The sequence below is a fragment of the Conger conger genome, chromosome 9, assembly GCF_963514075.1.
Source record: "Conger conger chromosome 9, fConCon1.1, whole genome shotgun sequence".
Lineage (NCBI taxonomy): Eukaryota > Metazoa > Chordata > Actinopteri > Anguilliformes > Congridae > Conger > Conger conger.
The window spans coordinates 50,496,133-50,514,128 of NC_083768.1; the positions used below are offsets into that span (position 1 = coordinate 50,496,133).

The following is a 17,996-nucleotide window of genomic DNA, read 5'->3' on the forward strand; positions in this document are numbered from 1 at the left end:
AAAACAAAGAAACAAAAGCGAATTACATCTCTGTGTGCGTTATTCATCTATGCGTGACCGCTGTAGACTGGTGACCGCGTGCCAGGTGGCTGACTGAGCCAAGCCCGGCGTGTGGCTGGGAAGCGAAGCTAGACTTACCGCGCTCTAGAGCTGTGTGTATCCTGAATGCATTTAAATGCATTAAATTAAATGTATTACGGATGTCTGTTCTCGTGCTTGCGCGGTGTGCAGCGAGGCGGGGTTTCCCGGTATTTCTTAACCCCGATATAAGCACCATATGTGCTCCTGCTCAATATCCCGCAACCCACTCAGTAAATCAATCCACATTTTCATGCAGCTACTTAGAAACAAAGGCTAGGTTCACACAGTTCACAAGATATAATTACTTAACAGCTCATGTGTAGCTGTATGCACATACTGTACATGAGGTGGCGGTCATAATTTCCTTTGTAATTTTACAATATTTCTTCAGCAGTATTCAATCTGCATTAAACATAAGGAGGCACCACAGACCACAGTAACTGTGTTATGGATGTCATTGCACTCTGTGTCCCTGGGTATTCTGCATTACTAATCTATATATGGTCCCTGGACCCCCTGTGTTATTGTTGTGTGTCCTGTCGCTAATGTTTATGGATCTATGCATGGGTCTGTGTGAATGCTGTACATGTGTTCCGTGTCTGAAAATAGATTGTACAAAGGAAAATACAATTGGGTTAAGATGTTAAATTAAATAATACAGGAAGATCTGAATTAGATATCCAGAGATCTTAATCTACTATACGTTCTAATTGTTTTTATGGCTGTCGCAAATCATATTGGCTAACATTCCTGTGTTCATTGCGGTCACTGTTTTTATTGTTCTTAATGGAAGCAAATTTCATACATGTAGTTTATTGTCATTATCTTAGATGACAAGCTAAGATTGGCTAAATTACCTTTACCCGTCATAACAGTCATATCGGCAGCAAGGATCCGTTTAGATACTGCAGATCGATGAGCATTTTCTGGATCGCTGCGCATATTGTGGATTGATGCATGTGTCAATACAGTGGATAGCATATTTTCACATCTATTTTGGCTCAGTGCATGCATTACTCTAAAAAGCTCTATGCTACTACAGGTCTGGCAAAGCAAATTAGATCTGGATATAGTTTGTCCCACAAATATCTCCAGTGGACACATTCGTCAGAGGAGACAAGAACAGATTGATTTCTCCACCAAATCGCCAAAAAAAACAAAACACCCACCCCACACCAGGGTGACCCACACACCATCATTCCCTCTGAAAGCACAGCGGGGCGACAGCTGTATCCGCCGCTCTCCAATCAGCCTAACAAAGCACTCTGCATACAAACACCGCGCACATTCCCTCGGCTGGCTAATGAGACAAAGCACAACACTGGTCCCAATTAGATGCACGTAAGACCTTGGGGAATAACTCAATGGGGGCTTTAATGTAATGTGTAACCAGGTAGCGACACCGGGAGGTGGCAAACACAAACACAGTCACGTCTGCTGACTTCACATTCGCACGTGGAATTGGTGTCGGGCGGCAGTGACCCCGATTCAATATGCAGGCGAAGACTGACAAGAGGCGGCGGTGTTCCGCGACAAATGAACTCGGTTTTAATGACGAATAGGCTAATTGTGTAAAAAAGGCTAACGGAGCAGGATGCCGAGCGATTCCCGAAGAAATGGCACGGGGGACTGCGGCTTCCGTAAACAAAGACTCCGCTTCCTAGAAAGTGTAGCTGTGGCGACGGTGGAGCCTGGTGATAGATGAGCTGAGCGCTGCAGAGACGCCGCACGCTGGGAGACGCTGGGAGGGCAGTCAGCGGTTCAGTCTGCCAGCGATTTGCTCTCATACTCTGGCGGCTTCATTTGTATTCTACAGGCGATGCCGTGTAGGCAGCTTAGAAGATAATAACTAAGGAAAAAGGCGCTCCGAATCTCCTCGCTCTTTTTCCTCCCGAACCACATGTCCGAAAACAAAAGAGCTGCAGATAAAACGTCCCAGTATCTTGACGACACGCGCCTAAAAATGGCTAATTAGCGTGACTGTCACCATAATTATCGGTATTATTTTTATTATTTATTTTGTCAATTCTTCAGTGTTTGGGGAAAGGGGTGTGTGCACATTTATGCGTGGAGCAAGGAAGGTGTGTGTGTGTGTGTGTGTGTGGGGTGGGGTGGGGTGGGGGGCGTTTTTAGAAACAGGTTGTTGAATAGGAACAAAGACAAGCCATTTCACTGCAAACAAAGCAATGCAATGGAGAAATACTACAATACAACACTATACTGCAGTATACCATAACATGTACTATACTACCCGAAGAAACAATTACGTTCAATAACAATATGAATTCATATATTGGGGGGAAGGTTATATAAAAAGCCCTTAGTTACACACACACACACACACACACACACGGTGAGCTCACCTCGCCGTTCTCCAGCCCGCCCCCGGGGAGAAGGGGCGCAGGCTGGTTGTCGTTCTCGTCCAGCACCTTGTCGGGGATGGGCGGGGGCTGCTCGTCCTCGGGTTCCGGGGGGGCGGGGGCCTCGGCCGCCCGCCGGCCCTCCAGGTCGGCGCTGTAGCGGCTCTTCTTGTTGAGGTCGACGGACGCGTACTCCACCACGGCCTGCAGGGGTGGGCGGTCCGGGGTGTCGGGGCTAAGGCGGCCGTTGGGGACGGGCGGGGCCTCCTCGGCCAGGCTGGAGGCCGAGGTGCCGTTGGCCAGGCCCTTGCCGTCCTCGTCCTTCAGCTCCTTGACCGTTTCGTACAGGGAGTCCTCCACGCTGACGTCGCGCGACGCCGTCTCCTTCACCACCTCGTACGTTCCGTCCCCGGCGGAGGCCTGGGGGTCCGCCACGGTCACCGCCGCCTCCTCCAGGCCGCTGTTATCGGGGATGCTGGGAAGCTCGCGGTCCTGGTGGCACTTGGAGGACCTCAGCTCAGACTGGCTGGACAGCATCTCCTCCGAGAGGTGGGGACTGGTGTCCAGAGTGTCCTCTGAAAGAACTGTGGGTGGAGGATGAGAACCCAGCTCACTAGCACCCCAGCACAAACCACACTCATTTAACCCGTTATGGACTAAGGCACCCTATAGAAACCCCATACAAAGGCCTAGAAATCACAATGCATTTCAATGGTCATGTGTCTTGAAAAACGGTCATACAATCAATTCTGGCATTGCATTCGTCTGTTAAGGGAGATGTAATGCGCAGGTCGTATCTGCCCATAAGGGGTTAATGGCATTAAACGCAGTCGGATCCTCCATGCGGACAGACTGGATTAATGTCAGCCCAGCTACACCTTCAAACACACTGTGTAATGAACAACAGACCCAATAGCCTGTTTACAGAAGCCCGAATCAGAATCCAGTGAACACACAAAGGGAATTTTCACCTGTACCGCATGTGAGTGGCCCATTTTGGGAGCTACTGGCCACCATGTCGGTCGCAGGGCTGTCGACAGACTGGCTGAACGCCTCCTTTTCGGACACCTGTGGAGAGAGCACCTTTGGTCACTTCAGAGTTCGCCAAATCAACTAGAATCAGCACAGCACGGCTCTATTTGAGCTGGAAACAACAACATTGTCCTATCTACCACCAGAGAGGCTTCTGCAGTCTACAGGTCTTTGTTTGGATTTTGAACTAGTACAGCTCTGTACTGCCACCTAGTGGCACATTCAGGAAATTGATGCTTTGAGGCTGCTGGGAAACAGAAGCAATCTTGTAACAAAAAGAACCAACTTCAATTGCAGAACATTATGCAGTGCAGTCTGTATGTATTTGGACACTTGGTACAATTTCTGTTCTTTAGGCTCTGTAGTCCAGCACATATAAATGAAACAGGATACGGTAAAGTGCAGACTGTCCCCTTAATTTGAGGGCATTTAGATCCATATTGGGTGATGTGTGTAGGAATCACCTTTTTATACATAGTTTTATACATAATTGGACAGTTGGCTTCTCAGCTACTTTTGAATAGTCAGGTGTATTCCATTGCTTCCATAGTGCAGGTATAAGAAAGCTTTCAGTATCTAGTCTTGATTCTAGGCTTTTGATTGCCTTTGGAGTCTGTTATTGTCTGTTATATATATATATATACACTCACCGAGCACTAACCTTCAACCTGACAAGCTTAATTTGTATCAAAGTGAGACCAATTTCAAACATGTCTCTGGCTTCACACTGCTAGCCATTCAGTAATCATCTAGTCTGATGTGTGAAGTTTTCTCTTTCAGGTTGATAATATTTGCGAGTGAAACATGAGTGCAATGCCGTAACATTGGTTGTGTGGGTGTTGTGCATGTGCAGCATGTATGGTATGTGGATTGGAATTTGTGTTTATGTGTGTGTGTGTGTGTTCTGTATGTTTGGCCATGCAAGCATGTATGGTATGTGGACTGGAATTTGTGTTTGTGTGTGTGTGTGTGTGTGTGTTTATACTGTATGTGTGTGCATGTGGCGTGTGCCTATATTTGTATCTGTCTTTGGTATGTATATGTGTGATCTACACCCATCAAATGTGTAGCAAAAGAGGAACGTGTGTGCATGTGCTGTCCTGTTAGCTTCAGAGCGTTAGCGCTGCACAGGACCATAACCTCACTTTTACTACACAGAGATATGCAAAGAAGAAAGTGCAGATGCCTTAAATTTGTTATTCAAAATTCAACATAAACTGCCCGAGTGGCAGGAGCTCAGTCCTAGACTGCTTCAGCTATACACACCCCATTCACCAGGTTCTCATGGTCCCCGCTTGGTACGCTTTTCTTCTTTTGTCTGGAGACATAGGGAAAAAGAGACTGTTAAAACACTACACACTGCCACAGTTAGAAACCTAGCGGAACAAAGACACAAATCTCTGCTTCCCCAAGTTTCAAACTCAAATGCACAACAGGGGTACAGGTACGCATGCTGAATTAACTGAAATTAGCAATGCTACGGTAAAATAAGCTCACTCGGGCTACAAGCTATCGTACAGCACATCAAACTAATGGCAATAGACAGCAATAGAACACCTCAACAATACTGTGTTAAAGGTGTAACATGGTGGTTGGTCACACTTTCTAGGTCTTTATATGCAATTTGCACAAGACACAAAAATTGAAGAAGCACGATGAAAGTATTAAATATGTCCATTCTTTAGTTTTGGAGAAGTAAGCATTTTAAATTTGTCGTCCTCTTTTCAACCGGTTGAGAATGTTCTAGTAGTATGTCACATGATGACAACCACTCCCCTTATCCCTCCCCTATAACTTGTGACCCACAGTTTGCGCCACTGGCCTACAGAAAAGAGGGGGCACATCATAGCTAATTTACACTTCTCATTACTTGTGGGATATTTAGGCTTAGAAAAATATGTTTTAAAATACATTTGAATGGCTGAATAATAAAAACAATGTTTTATTGTTGCCTGAATACAACTGGCAACCACCATGTTTAAATACATACTCTGCTGTCGTAAAGACACAATACGTGAAAGTAAAGCTTATATATGTGGGTTGTGCACAGAGCCACTCACCCCTGGCAGCTGGCGCAGAGCATTAAGAGCAGAGAGATGAGCAGGAAGGAGGTGAGGGCACCGATGGTGCCCACCAGGGCCAGCTGTCCACTGCCGAGCGCCACACCCGGACCCCACGTGGCACTCAGCAAAGGAGCCATCGCGCGCAGTGGGCCACACTCATCTGCAGGGGGTGCTCTGCTTTAGCAGCCTCGCGGCACAGGGGGGTCACCTGAAGGGTAAGACTGACATTTAAAACATCGGAGAGTGAGTGGCCATTAGTTCTGAGAATATGCCGGAAGGCTGAAAATGCTTACTGCAGGAAACAATGAGATAAAGCTACTGCCGTGCACTCTCACGACAACAGATAGCATTGCTTATGGTTATCTGCCTGATTATTCGCCCACTGGAATGTTTTCCGCCCGTTGCTGATGGTTAACAGCACCTGAAAGCACTTTGCCTGGGCACTGCTCCCAGCGCTACTCACTCGCAGTCCTGATACATCACTTACAGCCTCCATTTCATTTGATGGATTACCCAGATAAGTGTTGGTCCAACCATGTTGGTCTGCTTCCAGTCCAAAACAAAGGATTAATTTCTATTCTATAATTCACTTGTTATGAACGTGAATAACTATTTAAAGGGCTAGACATTTGACAGTTTTAGTTGTGTACCCCAACATACATGACTAATGCTGTCATAGGGTCTATGTACTCCAGATTAATGAGTGAGGAATATATATGTAAATTATTTAAATGTAGAATAGGTAATTTCAGACTTCTTACGGTCAAGAGAGGAATAACAGCAACCAAAACCACAACACTGTTCATCCCTCCCCCTTCTCTGTGAATGCGGTGACATTGAAACACCATTGGCTGTGGCAATTAGAACCAATTTTCAACCAATGAGCTTGAATTATTGTACAGCTATACAATGTTTTGGTGAAGTGTCGTCAGTCAACTGTATATTTTGAAACCAGAATTTAAGGACTATAAACACAAGCAGAGGGTGAGTCAACATGTCAGTGAGCCTTTTTCAATGATAGGAAGGGATTTACAATGGTCACAATATTTTAACACAAAAAATCTTCCCTATTGTAACTGTTAGGGAAAAATGCCCTTTTTAACATTTCACAGGTGAGCATCGTCGGATGAAACAAATCCTTATCTATATTTCAGTTTAACTTTTGGATTTATTTGCAAAGAAATAACAGAAAGTGAGAAAGCTTACCGGCTTTCTGATTTGAATCAGACATAGTAAGACTCTTATACACACTTTTCCAGAAGGGGGGGCTTTACCAAAACCAAAAGACATGAAGCTGGTCACTAACATTTATCAGTATTTTGTCTTCTGAATACCCCTTGTTGACCTTGCTGTAAGACCGGAATGTGCTAGCTATCCCCTTCCAGGAGAAGCAGAGACATTAAGGTGAAAGGCTGTCTGTCTGCTGGGAGAGAGACAGAGAAAGACTCCTAGTAAGCACTTAATTCAGAAAGTGGTCAAATAGTAATAAGTAAAACTAAAAGGTTATTTATAATCATGTGATTGTCTTTATGTTAACACACATTGTCAATTAAGAATCAATTAAGAAAATTACCCTAACATACCTTATTACCTATTGTAAAAAAAAACAAAAAACATTTCATTTGTGTGCTCCAATGTCTATGACAATACTGCCATCATTGGGCCTTTATGTGCATCTCGTGCCCTTAGTTTTTGGAACAGATATTGTCTGTATACATTAGAGTAAAGACACATGCAGAAAGTTTCAGTTAACTTAATCTGCCACTATATTTGCTCACAAAATGGTCTTCTTTGCCGATGGTAATGATGCTGAATTTCGAAATACGAGTGAAGTTTCACCAACAGGGGGCAGTAGGTACTGAATCTATGCGCCGCGGCAAAACAATGCATCACTGTGCTGTGCAAAAGCTCAAAATCCACTGCAGTTCACTCTATAGAATAAAAGAGTGCTGATCTGAGCTGTCCGCGCTTGGTAAGTAACCTTCATACAGACAATTTCTGAAATTCATTCGGAGACATGCCAAAATCAGGCCCCCGTCCTATATTATTTTAATCCTGTGAGGGTGGCGAGGCAAACGCGCCCCACCTCCACGGATTGAATAGTGAGATAAGAATCACATAGCTAGGTCTCCAGCTTGGTACAGGATGTACTCACTGTCTTCGTTGTTTTTTATTTCAAATAATTGTTTTTTTCGCGATATAATCAAGACGAGACTCACGAGAGACAGCGACGCACTTCGACAGAAGAGAATCCCTTTTCTCCCACAGACAGAATGGAACAAATCACACAGAACGCAACGGGGTCAGAGAGTAACAACTCGACAATATGTGCCCTAAAAAGCTGGCGGCATGGAGTGCATGCCGATGCGGTCTGCGACTGCGAGTCCCATGAGGGTTCTCTGCATGTGCACTGAAAAAGCCTATTGTGCGCCAGTGGACCCTATGCAAATATGGCTTTCGGCCTGGAGCGTAGGTTTTTTTTCCCGCCGGTGCTATGTTTATGCAACTTCGCATTTAAGTGTATGAGAAAATAAATACACAAACGCTGATTCCAAGGAAACATTCTAGAACGGCCACATTCCTTAATGTTAATATAGTCAGTGAAACAAATCATATTGACTGGTGCTGCTACTTCGCGGGAATTAAATTAATTACACTCGGACTGGCAATACAGATTGTCCTGAATAAGCAACTGCCAATGGCTGAAAAGGCACCTTGAGTTCTTCGCCGAGATAGAAATAAAAATGAAACCAGAGGAAAAAACAGGAACTGCAGCATATAGGTATCTCAGCCCTTTGGCGACCATGTGACCGGCTGTACAGGATGGTTGATGCATCCAACTGAACACTTTCCCTGGGGATCATTTACAAATAGTTGTTGACCTTTAAAAAACTGTTATTTCAAGATCCTGCCACACTTACAATCATGGATAGCTCTAAGGTGATATTAAGAAGTTACTGTACAGGCCTACTGTATATTTGCCTAAATGTATGCCTAATTGTATGTCTCTTAAGCACATTGAATGACCATGATATGAGACGTGCTATATGAATAAAATTTGATTGATTATAATACATTATTTCATGCTGAGTGACCAATTCATATATCAGTATTGCTTGTACCAAAGAATTAACATAAATCACCCAGTAATCCTAACACACCATTAAATGAAACTATTAAACAGTAAGCCCTTTTGTTAAAAAAAGAGAACCATACCTTGAAACCCGGAGTTCTTTAGACTTCTTTTCCTGCAGGTAAACAAACAGAAAAACAGGAACATGAGCGTCGCCTCAGGCAGGGAACGGTAGAACAGGACACAGCCTCTCATGACAGGTTTGTGGTGTAATGAATGTGTTGGCATAATACCAGTGTGACATCATGTGGAATTATATCATGGGAGACGGATCCCCGTGCTAATCCACGGCGTGGAGAAGGGCTACCTCCCAGGGAGGCGTGACACAGTTCCCTCCCTCCCAGCTGCTTCCAGAACAGAAAACAGTAACTTCACGGCAGTCAAAACCAGCTACTCTCTCACGGTCTCGGGTTCGAAGAGAACCTCTCCTCGCATCCGGTCAGAAACACGCAGGACGAGCGTAAAACGCACACTCGAAAGTGCACCGTGCAGAGGAAGACGATCTCCAAAATGGCAACATTTTAGCAGAGCACAAAAAGTCATTCTTCGTGGTGAAAAAAACTGGCACAGGTGCCAGTAGGAGCTGGGTGAAAGGGAAACAAGCCAAGGTTTTGTTTATCAGACACTACCCCGGGCTATAGTGCTTTGGGTCTAATCCTGTTCCTGTAATGGCTGCCCAACCCTGTTCCTGGAGATCTACCGCCCTGTAGGTTTTCACTCCAACCTTATAACAAAGCTCAACACATTCAACAGCTAGAGATCTTCCAGAGCTCCTAATTTGTAGAATCAGTTGTGTCAAATTATGGTTGAAATGAAAACCTACAGGATGATGGATTCCCAGAAACAAGGTTGCCCTGTTCACAGCAGCCTGTAGCGTAGTCGTAAAGGGACATGGCTAGGACCCGCAAGGTCGGTGCTTGGAGCCCCAGTGTAGCCCCAATAATAGCCGCACAGCTATTAGGCCAAGAGCAAGGCCCTTAACCCCACATTACTACAGGGGCGTTTGTCCCTTGCTTAATAAACTAAGTCGCTTTGGATAAAAGTGTAAGCTAAATAACATGTAATGTAATGCTCTAATGTATGAGCAATGTCGCAAATACACAATGCAGTCACAAAATGCTGACTATGTCCATAGTATAACTAGTAATTTCTTAGTGCTTTAATAACACTGCTACTGTACTACAGTTGCATAATGTCAGTCATTTTAATAAGACGCAGTAGCGTTTAGGACAGAATGCTCTGCCCTTGTGCTGATCTACACTGTGCACTAGCCTGACAAAACTCACAGGGAAGAGTGATCAATACCAGAAGGGAAAATAATCCGACCCAGTCAAGGATAGCCCCGTCTCAGAAGTCAGTAAATCATTACAAAGTGACAAAGGATCTGCACTTCTCCGTCTCTTCTTCTGTGAAACACACACTCTTCTCGCCAAGGCAGCGGGAAAAGGAGAAGTGGAAATGTGTTCCATTTGCAGAGGCTGTAAGATGAACTCTTATACCATTTGTACAATCACCCTACTGTATGTGCAATTATGTAGGCCTATACTTTTTTTTTGACTAAATTCTACTTTGTTTCAATCTTTCCTTTTCACATTGCCTTGTTTCTCATTGCAGAGACACAAACGTCATAACAAAGTCAAGTAGGCTACAGAGTGAAAACCGCGTACGCAGCAGTGACACCTGTTTTTCCCGCCGGGATAAAAGGAGCCAAGTGCAGGCTGGTGGCATTAAAATCTCAATGTTAGCGCAACCCGCACTGTTACTTTCAGCCTGTCTGTCTGTCTGTGCACCTGTTCGTCTGTCAGAGTCAGCAGTGTCTGGCAGCGAGCTAACTTAGCCGTGTGTGAGAGCCGGTGTGTGAGAGCCGGTGTGTGTGAGCCGGTGTGTGTGAGCCGGTGTGTGTGAGAGCTGGTGTAAGAGCTGGTGTAAGAGCTGGTGTGTGTGAGAGCTGGTGTGTGTGTGAGCTGGTGTAAGAGCTGGTGTGTGTGAGAGCTGGTGTAAGAGCTGGTGTGGGAGCTGGTGTGTGTGAGAGCCGGTGTGTGTGAGCCGGTGTGTGTGAGCCGGTGTGTGTGAGCCGGTGTGTGTGAGAGCTGGTGTAAGAGCTGGTGTGTGTGAGAGCTGGTGTAAGAGCTGGTGTGTGTGAGCTGGTGTGTGAGAGCTGGTGTGTGTGGGAGCTGGTGTGTGTGGGAGCTGGTGTAAGAGCTGGTGTAAGAGCTGGCTGAGGTGTGTGGGAGCTGGTGTGTGTGAGCTGGTGTGTGTGTGAGCTGGTGTGTGTGTGAGCTGGTGTAAGAGCTGGTGTGAGAGCTGGCTGAGATGTGTGAGAGCTAGCTGGCGGCCTCCTCGTGGAGGGCTGGGACCGCCTCCGGCAGGGCAGAGGGGCCCCCGGACACTGGGGACGCGCAGCTGGGGCGGCCTGAGAAAGCATCCCGGCCCAGATTCTCGTGTGAAAGCCGAGGGCTGCTGCTTGGATAAATAATCCGATCTTGGAAAAATGTAATTCATAAACACAAAAAGCGCAACGAACCCCCCATAGGCCGGCTAGGGGGGGGCCCACAATCCAGAGCTGGCACGTGGAGAGCTGCTTCAGGAGCACACTCAGGAGTGATCTCAATCTTGCACAGCTGTACTCTTCAGCCCATAAACTGTAACTGAGCCAAGCCAGTCTGAGGTGTAACTGCCAACAAATTCAGACGTCAACACACTACCGGACTACAAAGCACAACAGATAAACAATTGAGCGGTTTGTTTCATTCGGTATCTCAGATTCATTTGGCGGTCACCAAATTATTTTTATTGCGCCGTATGTGGGCCTGGGGATGGGGTGACACTATAACCCATTATGGACTAAGGCGCCCTATAGAAAACCCATAGAAAGGCTTAGGAATTACAATGCATTTCAACGGTTATGTGTCTTGAAAAACAGTCGTACGATCAAATACTGACGTCGCATCCGTCTGTTACAATAGGTACAATAGGTAAGATTTTTGTCTTAAAACATTATTAAAAGACCATTGTAAATCCTATCATTGAAAAAGGCTCACTGACATGTTGACTCACCCTCTGCCTGTGTTTATAGTCCTTAAATTCGGGTTTCAAAATATGCAGTTGACGGGCCGGCACTCTGTACCAAAACATTGTATAGCTGCACAATAATTCAATTTAACTGGTTGAAAATTAGTTCTAATTGCCACAGCCAATGGCATTTAAACATCAGCAAGTTCACAGAGAAGGGGAGGGATAAACAGTATTGTGGTTTGAGCGTGTTTGTTCCTGAAATTCCTCTCTTGACCGTTAGTCTGAAGTCTGAAATTACTTATTGTACCTTTAAGGGAGATGTAACGTGTAGGTCTCATCCGCCCGTAAGGGGTTAAAAACTGTTTTGTTGAGAACGTGAAACGGTGGGCCTCCGTCTGAGCCTGCTAGCCCCGCAAGCCATTGTTTCGCGGTGCCGTGTACACCAGGGTGAGGTTTCTGGCAGGACTCTTGGGTCCCACACAGCCGCGGTGGTGGTGGAGACGGCTAAATCGAGCCCTGTATAAGCCACCAGACGCCACTCTCCACCGCCAGGGCTGTGACTAATTGCGTCTCTGATACGATAGGGGCTTCTTCGAGGAAGAGGGCCCGCGGGCTCTGGGTCACCCGGGGGCAGCCGGTTCACCGATCACCAGCCGCTTTGTGGAGGGAGGGCGACGGGTACTCCCAGTTAATGCAAGCAGTGTTAATCAACTGAAACGGTGTCACCACAATGACAGCATTCATGCCATTGATCGGTTTGACTGGCACGCTTGCAACTGCTTTCCGACTCCCCGTGCGAAATTTGCCGGGATCAACATTCTCGTCGCTTGGGAACGAAAGCCAGGAATTCGCTGTCATTTATCCAGCTCTTAGTGAAAGTAACAGGATGCACAGAGAGGGCATCCCACCACTTTAGCAATTTGGTAAAAATGACAACGCGCAAGATTAAGGAAGTAGCTCCTTGCTCAGCGCTTCCCGTTTTTTGAAGAATAAGTGGCTTTGAAGAACATTTTCTGAGATGGCTGCCCCCACTAAAGAGAAAAAACCAAGATGACTTCCCTTTGTGGAGACGATTCATCTTGCTCACCGGTCTGAGGGCCTCTTGGGTGCTTGGCGTCCTGGTAGTAGGCCACTTAGTGGAGAGCAGTGGGGCTGTTAGAGGAGGGCAGTGGGGCTCTTAGTGAATGGAAGGGCAGTGGGGCTGTTAGAGGAGGGCAATGGGCCAGTTAGAGGAGGGCAGTGTGGCTGTTAAAGGAGGGCAGTGGGGCTGTTAAAGGAGGGCAGTGGGGCTGTTAGAGGAGGGCAATGGGCCAGTTAGAGGAGGGCAATGGGCCAGTTAGAGGAGGGCAGTGGGGCTGTTAAAGGAGGGCAGTGGGGCTGTTAGAGGAGGGCAATGGGCCAGTTAGAGGAGGGCAGTGGGGCTGTTAAAGGAGGGCAGTGGGGCAGTTAGAGGAGGGCAGTGGGACTCTCTAATACCTCCACTCGGAGTGATTACAAGTGATTACGCTTGCGAGTGTCACTGTCTTGAGAGATTTGAGAGGCATTTCCTGTATTCTCCAAACTCCAGTGCACTCTACCAAAGAGCCACGTTCATCTTAGACAAGAAGGCCAAGGAAACTATTCAAACAAGATACAAGCAGTTCCCCCCTCCATACAAGGAAGTACACTCTTGAATGTTTTACAAGTCCAGGAAGCGGTGAATGGGGGCACCTGTTAATTTTCAACAGAGTCGAGGAAGCTTTGCACCTACAACCGCCAAAATTACATCAATGTGAGAGTTCAGGGCAGGTGCCTGTGGCGATGTTGGCCACAGAAAAGCTGGCTCCTGAAATAAACATTTCTCAAGGTCCTTTAGAAAAGAAGAAACACCATACGCTTCCACAACACAATGCTAACTAATTAGGAATAGTGTGATGATGATGCACTGGGGTTCGCAAGATCGCCATCCAAAGCGAGTCCACTAATACCAGTCCAAAGTGGGACTGATAGGCTCCCAGCGAGCACTCTCTTCTTCTCTGTCCCCCCCAGTTATTGGTCTCCAGGCTGTCGCTCTGCATTCAAAGCGCGGAGACCCACTATGTTGTCAGTCCAGTTCTTTCGAACAATGCTTTCTGTGTTGAGCATCGACACACTCGAGGCTAGTCTCTTTGGTTTCTCTCACTCTCTCTCTTGCTCTCAATTCTGCACTCAGGAAAAGGAAACCACACCACAATCTAACAGCAATTCACAGTTTAGGAAGCGTATATGAACTTCTTATTTTGAGATAATGATCCACAAACATGCTTAATAGATAAACTAAATGCCACCACCGCAACAGATTGGTGTAGTAAAGCCACAGCATTTAGCTTCGGCAGGCCAAACAGAAAAATGCCTTTCAACATCCAAAAAGCATATCCCATTAGGTAAAAGGCAATAGCAGGTTGTCAGTCCATCACATGGCACACACAGCATTCACTCACACACACATACCTATGTGCAATTTAGCCTCTGCTTTAACCTAACATGTCTTTGGACTGTGGAAGGAAACTGGAGTACCTGGAGGAAACTCACAGGGACACAGGGAGAACATGCCGGGATTCAGACCCGGAAACTTCTTTCCGTGCGGTGACAGTGCTATCAACTGCCGTTTTTTCTTCAATTTGATTTACAAATAAATTTAAATGTTACTTTTTTGCAGTATGAAAATGTTTCATAGATACAGTCAGGTCCATAAATATTGGGACATCGACACAATTCTCCTCTTTTTGGCTCTATACACCACCACAATGGATTTGAAATTAAACAAACAAGATATGCTTTAACTGCAGACTTTCAGCTTTAATTTCAGGGTATTTACATCCAAATCAGGTGAACGGTGTAGGAATTACAGCAGTTTCCATATGTGCCTCCCACTTTTTAAGGGACCAAAAGTAATAAGACAAACTAACAATCATAAATCAAACTTTCACTTTTTAATACTTGGTTGCAAATCCTTTGCAGTCAATTACAGCCTGAAGTCTGGAACGCATAGACATCACCAGACGCTGGGTTTCATCCCTGGTGATGCTCTGCCAGGCCTCTACTGCAACTGTCTTCAGTTCCTGCTTGTTCTTGGGGCATTTTCCCTTCAGTTTTGTCTTCAGCAAGTGAAATGCATGTTCAATCGGATTCAGGTCAGGTGATTGACTTGGCCATTGCATAACATTCCACTTCTTTGCCTTAAAAAACTCTTTGGTTGCTTTCGCAGTATGCTTCGGGTCATCTGCACTGTGAAGCGCCGTCCAATGAGTTCTGAAGCATTTGGCTGAATATGAGCAGATAATATTGCCCGAAACACTTCAGAATTCATCCTGCTGCTTTTGTCAGCAGTCACATCATCAATAAATACAAGGGAACCAGTTCCATTGGCAGCCATACATGCCCACGCCATGACACTACCACCACCATGCTTCACTGATGAGGTGGTATGTTTTGGATCATGAGCAGTTCCTTTCCTTCTCCATCCATACTCTTCTCTTCCCTTCATTCAAGTTGATCTTTGTCTCATCTGTCCATAGGATGTTGTTCCAGAACTGTAAAGGTTTGGCAAACTCTAATCTGGTCTTCCTGTTTTTGAGGCTCACCAATGGTTTACATCTTGTGGTGAACCCTCTGTATTCACTCTGGTGAAGTCTTCTCTTGATTGTTGACTTTGACACACATACACCTACCTCCTGGAGAGTGTTCTTGATCTGGCCAACTGTTGTGAAGGGGTTTTTCTTCACCAGGGAAAGAATTCTTCTGTCATCCACCACAGTTGTTTTCCGTGGTCTTCCGGGTCTTTTGGTGTTGCTGAGCTCACCGGTGCGTTCTTTCTTTTTAAATTTAAATTATTATTTTTTTTTTTCAGATTTTTCCCTTTTTCTCCCAATTTGGTAGCCAATTGTATCTCGTCTGATTCAATTGGAGGTAGTCGTATTAGATGTACCGCCCGTACCCCGTCCCTCGGCGGCCCGAATGAGAGCGACACGCCTTCTTCAAGCCGTCTCGTCTCGTGCCCGTTGCCGTGATTCCGAGGCGCCCGAGGTGCGGCGATCTAATAACCCTGCCAAGTCCCTCCCTCTGGAGCAGCGAGCCAATTATTGCTGCCCCACGTGAGCCGGCCAAACTTGGCTTTTTGGCAGGACCGAGAATCGAACCCCGGTCCCCGGTGTGCAACTGCAGCAAACTGCAACCGCAAGTCTGCTGCGTCTTAGCCTGTTGCGCCACAGCGGCTCCCGTTCTTTCTTTTTAAGAATGTTCCAAACAGTTGATTTGGCCACACATAATGTTTTTGCTATCTCTCTGATGGGTTTGTTTAGATTTTTCAGCCTAATGATGGCTTGCTTCACTGATAGTGACAGCTCTTTGGATCTCATATTGAGAGTTGACAGCAACAGATTCCAAATGCAAATAGCACACTTGAAATTAACTCTAGACCTTTTATCTGCTCCTTGTAAATGAGATAGTGAGGGAATAACACACACCTGGCCATGGAACAGCTGAGCAGCCAATTGTCCCATTACTTATAGTCCCTTAAAAAGTGGGAGGCACATATAAAATTCCTACACCATTCACCTGATTTGGATGTCAATACCCTCAAATTAAAGCTGAAAGTCTGCAGTTAAAGCATATCTTGTTTGTTTAATTTCAAATCTATTGTGGTGGTGTATAGAGCCAAAAAGAGGAGAATTGTGTCGATGTCCCAATATTTATGGACCTGACTGTATGTACTGTTGAAGAAAAAGGAAATAAATGTCAAATAAGGACACTGCCTGAATCCAGAATTTCCCTTCACAGACGGAACACAAAACTGTCAAGTCAGTCACTTTCGTTTTTTATCATAGACCACTTGACTTGACACGTACTTGCTCTTGTATGAACCAACCTTAAAGAACAGCCATGGAAATTAGCGCAACCACGAAAGAGGAATTAGCTATTTTCAGCATGTAAAAGCTCAGCAGTATTTTTAAACATGTCTAAACAGAAACAAGTAGCTCTTTTCAACCACTGAGAGCCAATAACAATGACTAGCAAGGGTTGGTTACCATGGGTTTAGACCACTGAACAGCAATACCTTCCAGCCGACAGGTTCCAGACCAAGGTCAAATATGTCATTGTTTAGGATTCAAATACTTTCTTATGCTTTACTGAGCTTGTATGGTGTACTGGAACTTATGAGGGTGCAAACCTGGCCTTCTGGTCCTCTTTTACTGGCTCAATTGCACCAGACAAGATTAATCGAGCACAGAAAAGTATTTGAATCCAAAACGCATATTACAGATTACATTTATATCATTTACAGACGTACAACAAAGGCCACTGTTGAATTCAACTTGTGTGAGCACCTTAAAAATCTATTAATGCAAGGAATCCAAACAGGAAGTCTCCCAATGGCAGACAATGAATGCCGTTTGGCACAAAAGACCCATTTCAAGTGACAAAGTGGAAAAAGCGTGAAGGCAACACCCAGAACTGGTCTCAGCCGAATTCCGTGCCAACTTACAGTGTCTTACAGAGCAGTCACTCCTTTGAGAGAAGGCCCACGTGCAGAACCTTGCTGGCTGTTGGTTATAAGAGACACAAAGCCGGTCTCTGTGGATGTGCACTGCGTGGCAGGACGGCTTTCAGGTTGGGGTTTGGGAAGAGTGATACAGGCCGGATGAAGGGATTAACAGGACGCATTAGTGTGAAGACTGCATCTCGTTTGGCGCCAGAATAGGTGTAGTCGGGCACCAGTCGGGAATCATTATTTTACTCACAGATCGGTTGTGTGCAAGTATTGGTTTGAATGCACCTCCATCACTTTGGTAGAGGTTAATCGTGGTCTCATGAGCGCATAAAACTTTGTTTCAGAACGTTTCTGACTCATCTCTGTATTTCTTGCCTTCCAATTCTTACTACTGATGAGTGGTTTCCATTTTGTGGTATAGCCTCTATATTGCTGCTCTCTAAGTCTTCTTCAAATGGCTGCTTGAGATACCTTCATTCCTGCCCTGTGGAGATTGTTTGTGATTGTTGACTGATGTTTTGCGGTTTTTCTTCACAGCTCTCACAGTGTTTCTGTCATCAACTGCTGCTGTTTTCCTTGGTCGACCTGTTTGATGTCTGCTACTCAGTACGCCAGCAGTTTATTTATTTTTCAGGACATTTCAAGTTGTTGTACAAGCTATCCCCAATGCTTGTGCAATGGCTCAGATTGATTGCCCCACTTTTCTAAGCAAAATGGCTTGCTTTTCTATCAAAGACAGCTATCTGGTCTTCATGTTGGTTTAACTTTTCTAACACAAATGCAGTCTTCACAGGCTAAAACCA

At 45.5% G+C, this 17,996-nt stretch overlaps 1 protein-coding gene across 3 annotated transcripts in view; it reads right to left on the minus strand.

Annotated features, from left to right (window-relative positions):
• Nucleotides 1–17,996, minus strand: part of pag1 (phosphoprotein membrane anchor with glycosphingolipid microdomains 1) — a 44,155-nt gene that overhangs the window by 8,444 nt on the left and 17,715 nt on the right. Inside the window, exons 3-7 of one of the 3 annotated variants that reach the window (XM_061253360.1) lie at nt 8,753–8,784; nt 5,534–5,744; nt 4,740–4,791; nt 3,413–3,509; nt 2,445–3,025 (exon numbers count right to left, since the gene is read on the minus strand). In XM_061253360.1, coding sequence (XP_061109344.1) covers nt 2,445–3,025; nt 3,413–3,509; nt 4,740–4,791; nt 5,534–5,673 — 870 coding nt within the window. In that variant the 5' untranslated portion in view covers nt 5,674–5,744; nt 8,753–8,784. Of the gene's footprint in view, nt 1–2,444; nt 3,026–3,412; nt 3,510–4,739; nt 4,792–5,533; nt 5,758–8,752; nt 8,785–17,996 lie in introns of all 3 variants that reach the window. The other 2 variants (XM_061253359.1, XM_061253361.1) reach the window with 2 other exon arrangements.